We start from the raw sequence: 8199 nt of genomic DNA, 5'->3' as shown, positions 1-8199 counted from the left end.
GACTACAGCCAGACTGTCCGGCGCATCCCCTCTGCTGGCCTACCAGAGATTGCCAAATCCTGCTCAGCCGAACGGAACGGGACTGCAGTGACCATAGAGCTCCCTCGTGTGGGGAGAGGCTGGGGCTTCAAGGCTCTTGAGCTGGCAGTTCTGAACGGTTTCTTCAGCATGATCCCATAGGAGAGAATCAGAGGTTTCAAAAGGAAAAAAAAAAGGAATGATAGCACATAAGCAGATTCTTTTAAAAGAGAAATAAAATGTAATTTCTGATTAATCTGTGGGTGAAACTAAGAAACCACGTTTTTGTAGTACAAAGCAGCACTCTGGGGTAGTTTGTCAAGGCCAGTAATTCTTGAGACGTCCCATCCAGTCTAAATCATTCTCTGAACCCAGAGAAATGGTAACTGCCCTATTCTGAATTCAGAGAATGGCAATTTCTCACTGTGAGAACAACTTTCTAGCCAAAATACAAGAAACAGAGCCACCATCTCCACTACCAAATGCAGATTCTGCTACAACTTCAAATTGTCAAACACTTCATTTTAACTTGCGTGCTCAGAGGATGTGACACAGAAAGGAGTTATAGCACTCACTCACCAGTGTGTTATATTGTACTCCCTACAATGACCTCTGACTATTGATGAAAATCTGAATAGACACAGAGAGGCACAGATTTATTCATGAAGAATAGACTCCAGTCATAGCAAAACAAGATGAGCCTGAGCTGGGACCCAACAGGCTTCAGAAAGATCTGAACCATGTGACCTATAAGAATATAAATAATAATATCCTAAGTGTCAAATAATAACTCAAAAGGCAGAACCAACATGATTAAAAATTAAAAGGAAAGGCTTTTATAGTAAGAAATGAACTTTGCCTGCCAGGTGACTGTTTCTTAAATGGCTTTTGATCCATTACCAGTTGTTTTGTTCAAAGAGATAGGAATATTTATTAAAACATGAGCTTATTAACACATTAGCTTCTATTTATTAAGACAAGAAACAGAATAACATTAGTACTTCTTTTTGAAAATTGATTACTACAAAGCCTCTTTAACTTTTCTTCAGACTGCCTCCAAATTTCACTTCTCCAATTTCTCAGCTGCAAATTCCACAAGGCAGCTTGGCACAGCAACTGTTGCCATGATGACTGTGAGGACTTCAACTGGTATAAAAATAAGGTTTTAGTCTACCAATGTTTAAGGTTAATACGTTTGTTTCAACATTGATTTCCACATTATTAAGGTTTCTTCAAAGCCAATCAAGTTGCTGATAGAATGGATTAACATGCATAGATAAAACATAGACCAGATAGAAACATTTAAGAACTAGCAAACTTACATTTATTTTTTTCCATAAACTTAGTTTCCTTCATGCTTTCCTAAGCAATTCCTCATTTGCAACATGATCAAAGATTCATTTTAGATGATCAGTTATTAATGCTTTGCAGGGAAAGTCTCAGTGAGGCTAAAAAGCATACCCCAAAACGAAGCAACCAACCAACCAAATAAAACCCCCAAAACAACCCCCCACCAACCGAAAAACCATCAGCCTCAAAGCATCAGTCATAGAACAGGTAGAGCCAGAGCATTGTTACATGATAGTTAATGACTAGGGAGTATTGCATTTGTATGCAAAGTTTTTGGAGCTCCAGAAGTTACAAACCAGCAATGATTGAACCGCTAGAAAAAACTCTTCCAGTTGATTTTCCAAGCAACGTGATGGCACTGTGGAAGAGACTGCATCTCTGCGATTTTGTACAACAATTGAGCTCAGCAACAAAAGAAACATTTAGGAAATGTTTTGGGGTTTTTTTTTTAGAGGAAAAAAAAGGAATTCTGATCTTTAAAAAATTTGTTGACCTGAGTCATTTTGGTGCTGTAAACACTAACATGCCTGCACTGAAACCTAGCATCTGGCTTAGACAACATGAGTTGCTGCAGTGAACCATCTTTTCTACTCTCATTCAAACTCAGTAAACATGAAGGCCATGGCTGCCCACTCTGTGCAGCACGTGATACAAGTGAAGTGTATATGCATCATCCTTGTAAAACAGATTTGGGAGATGAACAAATACATAGAACATCATAAGGTCAAAAATATTACACATTTGGATAAATAACTCCTTACATACCCACACTTATTTTCTCCACCAAATGCTACATTTCTGTCATCGCCAACAGCATCAGCACAATTGCCAAAGTGAACATTGTCCAATAAAAAAAGACACAGAGCTTCTAGATATCTACTCATTGCATTCTGTGAAGCTGCGCGAACTGACACCATAAGAAAATAAAAGCAATAATGTTTAAGTAATCTTATCTCCACTTTTTCCTATCTCTTATCAAATGGTTTTTGGGGGAAAATGGCAGAGAATCTAGAATATTTTCAGTTTGATGCATAGATTTATTAACAAATGTCCATTTTCTCAGCACCTCAAATCTGAAAAGTCCTGTTATAAACAGTTTCGTAAATGCTATTTTTTCTGTAATGACTGAATTAATATCTTAAGAAATGGCAACTTGTAACTGTCCATAGGTTTTCTTCTTTCTCTCCATTTAAAATAGTTGCAGTATGAAATTTATAGCATTATAGAAGATGTTACACTTTTTTCTCATGCTAGCATAAGCATGTCATGCTGGATTTGAATCTTAGAAGTATGGAGTTATAAGCTGCTGATAGATTTCTAGAGAAGCAGTTTTTCTGTTGTCCCACTTTGATTCCTTTGCTAAATCTCTCATTTGAGTCCTTATAGTAATTTTGAAGGACCATAAATTTCTATGGCTTAATGCAAGCAAAAGATTTACAGCATCTCATTTATCTTTAGAGAAATATCACTAACTAAATACTCAGAACTGAATATTAAAATTCAGTGAGATACTGGAAAAATTAGAGGGAAATAAAATCAGTGTGTTTTCCTTTCACTTCTTTTGTACTTTTGCAGTTTAAACCTAATTGTCATAATCAATCATACTAATATAATTTCACAAATACTGACCAAATATTTGTTATAGTAATTTCTGGCAACACTATCTGCTATTCAAATTTCTGGCAACGTCATTTGTCAACAGGAATGACTTTTAAAACATAAATGTCTCTTGGCATCAGTCATTGCTGCCCAAAGAGCAGAAGAGCATTGTAAAGCTCCTTTACGTCAATGAAATTCAGTGGTACCCAGAGCTAATCTCTCCCATTAAACAATTACTGTAATTTCTGAGGAACTAATTGCACCAGATTATATCAAAGGGTATTTGGAAAGGCAAAACTGGGGCAAGGTTTTTTTGATCTAGCCAGGATCTAGCCAGCACACCAAGTCACAGAAACATGTCCAGAGAGCAGATTCTACAGTAAGTATTCAGTATTGACATCTTCATACAGTAAGTACCTTAGGGCTTAACAAGCGTGTGTCTACTTTGGAGAGCTCCATCTTTTCCCATCCCTCGAAGTCCCCACACACTTTCAAGTCTTTTCACAAAATGCAAAAAACTGTATCTCTACCAACACTGCTTTTATTAAACAGTGGAGCAAATTCTTCCCACCATCTAGTGATGGAATTGTCTCATCCAGTAAAAGCTGAGAGAGTGACTAGGAGTTTAGCAGGAGTATCAAATCTAACTTTACCAGCTCAGAGTTCCTACCACAGACAGGGATGAAAAAGTTCATGACTGAGACTGTGCATAATCTTACATTACTACAAACAAAAATCCCAAGTTAGACTAAAATGAAAAAGAGTTACTACTCCTAGCAACAAAGCAGTTGTAGACAATACTCATGAAGATCAATCCAGAGAAGCATTCTGCATCCTCTTTGGAAGACAGAAAAATGAGTTTTCATGTATTCTGTGCCATGCATCTATGTGATCTTTCTTTCTTATTCGAGAGAGTGTAGAAGAATAGCATTCTTATCTGATAAGATTTTCAAAATGTTAGACAGCTGTGATAAAACAACAAAGGTCCTACCTGGACTTTTCCTAGGCTTGGAAATATTTAAATACTGGGCTCTGATTCTCAAGTGGAAAATGAATAATAATACAGATTTTTCCTGGACGGAGAAACCACAGTGGAAACTATGCAGTCTGCATTTGTGTAATTCCATACCTGTTATTTAAAAATATTTCTTTTGGAACAGTTCTGAAATATTTGGTATGCATGAAAGCAAGTCAGAGTTATTTTATTCTTTGACCTTGAAAGGCAAAAACATATGGGTAGCACTCTCCATTCTGAACTGCCATTTGGTTTCTGCTCCCATGAGAACACAGCTTCACTATCTAAGACTTCTAGAGAATTACCAAAGAACAACACTATATTACATAACTTTTGACTACAAGTGTTTCTGGCAGACAGGTGAGCACTTGGCACTGGCAATGTCTTCTTGCATTAAGAGGAGGATGGTATGTTTCCACTGCACTGAGAAAGGTTTATGTAACAATTGTACCATCCTGCACAAGTGAGCCTGCAGCAGCGAAGGAAGTCACAGAAAGAAAGCCTGGATAAGTTTTCCTCCCTCATTTCCATAGATAAAACTTTCTATTACTGGTTTGAGGGTTGCAGGTGCTCTATGCTGGACTACAGAGAAACATGGCACTTGCCGAAACATTTGACAATTAGCAGCAACTCAGGCTGACTTGAGGGTTGCCTTCTGGGATTTCCATCATGTTCTTTTCCAGTTCTGTGGAAACAAGAAAGTTATAAAATCATTCATAAGAAATTATACCATCCAATACTAAGGATAGCAAAAGGTGAATGCAGTCCCAGTCACTCCTATATGCTAGAACTCAGGTAAACAATGACATGAATATGCTTGCAGGTGTTTGAAACAGGCTTTAATGCTTGAAAAACCTCCCCAGTTCTTCAGACTGTAAACAAGGAAAATACACACAAAAAGCAAAACTTAACATACTGATGAGGTTTCCTGCCCCAATTTGGGCCACATGCCCAGTAGATTTCTCCAGCTCCTTTATCATGGACTGTTCAAAGGCCAAGGCAGCAACTCGGGAAAAAAATTCTTTGACATTTTCCCCTAGGAAACAGGACAGAAATTGTGTGTTTTAACAACTGTACATCAACACATGATCAGGCAAAACAAGCACATCTGTGAACAGATCACTGCTCAATACAGGGACAGAACAGGCCTCCCCAACAAGCTGTCCTCCCTTCTGATCACTGCAGACAAAATTTCTCATTTTCTTACTCTGGAATACCATACCCTGTACTGTACCTTTAGTTTTAGTCAGCAACAGAGAGAGTTCTGTTTGTGGTATAATCTTTTTTATTGCTAATGTTGAGTAGCAGCGCACATGTGTATTTATGTAACTGCCTATGAATTAAACATGCTTAGATGTCGCACAGCAGCTCAAGTACTCCTTTCTGTAAACATGACAGTGAAAGCACACATACAAATCATAGAACCATAGAATGTATTGGGTTGGAAGATCATCTAGTCCAAATGCTCAAATAAAATCAACCATTAATAAACCTGAAGCTTCCAATAGCAACAAAATGCAAGACCAACAAAAAAACCTGCACGGGAATGGAGGGATAAGGAACTTTAACTTCTTCCTACCTTAACATAAGCCTTAGTGGTTATGCTATTTTTACATCCTTTGCAGTAACTTACCTGTTTTGGCTGAAACTGACCAATACTCTGCTTGCATCTCGTTGGCAAAGCGGATGGCATCTAGCTCTGTCCTTTCACACACAGCATCTGACTGAGCAAGTAACATGGAATAACTTTAACATAAGAAATGTACCTGAGCTAGTAATAACACAGAGGTACTGCTAGCACCTATACTGTGATGCTTCCAGTTTTCAGAGTGGCCTTTCTAGCCTCGCCTTAGAGCTCGTGCTCTAATGCAAGAACATTCAAATTCTTAGTATTGCTTTTAAAAATAGAAGTCTCCATTCACCTCCCGCAGCACTGAAGCAAAACAACAGTTAACAAATGTGACCATTGTATCTAACTCTACAGTGTAGTAGGGAGCTATAATGACAACCACCCAGTTACCGCTTGCCTCATCATACTCAGCAGAATTGCTGCAGGACCAACTAATCACAATGATTCACTGGGTTTCATCTTTCTTGTCTCTGATCCTTTTTTCTACTCCATCTGTTTTCACTGTTGTAACACAATGGCCTTCCCTCCTTTTTATTTTTGCTTTTTTAATCTGTTCTTAAGACTAAAATTTCTTGCCCCTTCAATGGATTTTGCTTACAGTTTTCTGTGCACTGTCTTACAATGGGGAACCCTTGCACAATTGAGAGAAGTTCTAAAAATCCAGAAAGGATGATGCAACATCAAGATGAGAAGTACAGTGAATCCAGTTGGGAAGATACTGGCTTCATACTGAAGTAATATCTAGAACCCACAATAATTTTCTTTGCTCTTGTCTCCATTTCAGTTGGAAGTGCTATCATTCTAAAAACAGAAACTAAATTTATGGTAAGGAATTCTAGCATAGACAGGACTTCAGATCTGTGTCCTCAGAGGTCTGGCACATTTAGCTTTTACTGCAACTCAGAAAAAGCAGCCCAAGCAACACGAAGTACCAGAAAAACTGGCAGACATGCAGTTTTCTGGAACTTATTTTCAGTGAAGGGTAAGAAACAAACTGCATAAGCGATACTGTGGCAGCTGGGGGGTTGGGAAATAAAAAAAGTCAAATGAACAGTAGAATAAGCAAGTTTGGTTTGAAATTTTTAAGAATTAAGTATTGATAGCTAGAGAAAGACAAACACAAGACTCCGAATGGTATAGGGTGAGTGCATTATATCCTGTTCTTCTGAAAGTGATGTTACATTCAATTAAGTAGTAATTATTTCCTGTTCCTGCATAATGAACACACTGTCCCTAAAAAAAAACCCCAACAAATCAACAAAACCTTCAAGATCATTAAGTACTCCGTTCTTTTATGCACCCAGCTTTTCTCTGTCTTTTCAGTTGTTTGTATGTGCTTGAAAAACATCATGCAAGGAACGGAAATATTTCACCAACTACTCATTTTTTCAGAAAGTGTCTTCTTAAATTGGTTCTAAGTGTGCTATTCTATTTACCTGTGATCTTCTTTCTGTTTAGGTTTTGCCCTCAAGGTCTTAATCTCAACAACATTGTGTACAACTTCTAAGGGAAATCACTTGAGGAACTAGAGGAAATCTGATTTCCTTATCTGCGTTCAATTTACTTACCACCAAATCTTTTTTTGTTCCAACTAGAAAGATGAAGCTGGAATCTGGCTCATTCTCCCTCAATGCATCTTCTAGCCACTGTCTGAAATATGAAAGAGATATGAGAGAATCAGTCAGAAAGACTGAGGAATATAGGAGAAAGTGACAGATATTAAGGTCACAAGAATAGTGAGAGAATGAACTTATGCGAAAGTACCAAAAGCCTTTTTTTCTACACAGAAAGAGACCAGAAGCTATTCCAGCTCCTTTGAATACATGCCTTCCACTAATGAAAAGTTCAAACACGCCCACTGTAGACTGCAAATTCAACACGGATTTTAGCACTCAGAGAAGGTATTTATTAGTACAAGGGAGGGAGCAAAGTTTTGATCAAGATAAGGAAGAAGAAAACAAGAACCAGAAGAAAATATATGAACAACATAACAGATTAGATACACCTAAGAATAAAGAGTGAAATAATCTAATCAGCATTATAAAACAGCTCCCTACAAAGGCTGCATGATTCTTGTCTCATAAGCTTTTATATTTTTGTTACTCTGGCAATCAAGTTCCTTTTGAGTCATCCAACACAAGTCAAGGAGGGAAGGGAGTGTGTGTGTGTGTGTGTGTGGGAAATCAGGTTCACAGGCTTCAATTATTTCCAGCCAAGCAGAGACACTAATATATATATTATTTTACAGAGTCCTATGTAAATGAGCTAAGTACCACAGCAGTACTCAGATATACTCTGATACACATTCAAATAAGACAGAGTACAGGTTGTAAAGAAATATGTACCTGCATTACGGTCACAACAGTACATTAGAAATATATACGCTCTGAGCTGGCGATAACAGTGTGGATCATAGACCCATGTGAGGTTTTGCAGCCTGCACTAAAAGCAGAACAAGTTTACTCATAGCAACTAGAGCACTGTTGTAACCAAACCATTACAAGTGTCTGAATCAGTACGTTTAGCTGTATCTACATATACTCTGAGTTTTTAACCTTCTCTCGTCTTTTTGACAGCCTATCTCCCA

General features: G+C 37.8%; 1 protein-coding gene across 1 annotated transcript in view; it reads right to left on the bottom strand.

The window, feature by feature from the left end:
- Positions 1-4602: 4602 nt before the first annotated feature.
- The window catches only part of RAB36 (RAB36, member RAS oncogene family), an 11258-nt gene continuing 7661 nt past the window's right edge, over positions 4603-8199 (bottom strand). The window contains exons 7-10 of the mRNA XM_010191800.1: positions 7181-7262; positions 5616-5706; positions 4899-5018; positions 4603-4667 (exon numbers count right to left, since the gene is read on the bottom strand). Of these exons, the coding sequence (XP_010190102.1) occupies positions 4603-4667; positions 4899-5018; positions 5616-5706; positions 7181-7262 (358 nt within the window). The remainder of the gene's footprint in view (positions 4668-4898; positions 5019-5615; positions 5707-7180; positions 7263-8199) is intronic.

This window comes from Mesitornis unicolor, unplaced genomic scaffold (assembly GCF_000695765.1).
Source record: "Mesitornis unicolor isolate BGI_N332 unplaced genomic scaffold, ASM69576v1 scaffold10209, whole genome shotgun sequence".
In the NCBI taxonomy this organism is placed as follows: Eukaryota; Metazoa; Chordata; class Aves; order Mesitornithiformes; family Mesitornithidae; genus Mesitornis; species Mesitornis unicolor.
This window is presented reverse-complemented; position numbering and strand designations above follow the sequence as displayed.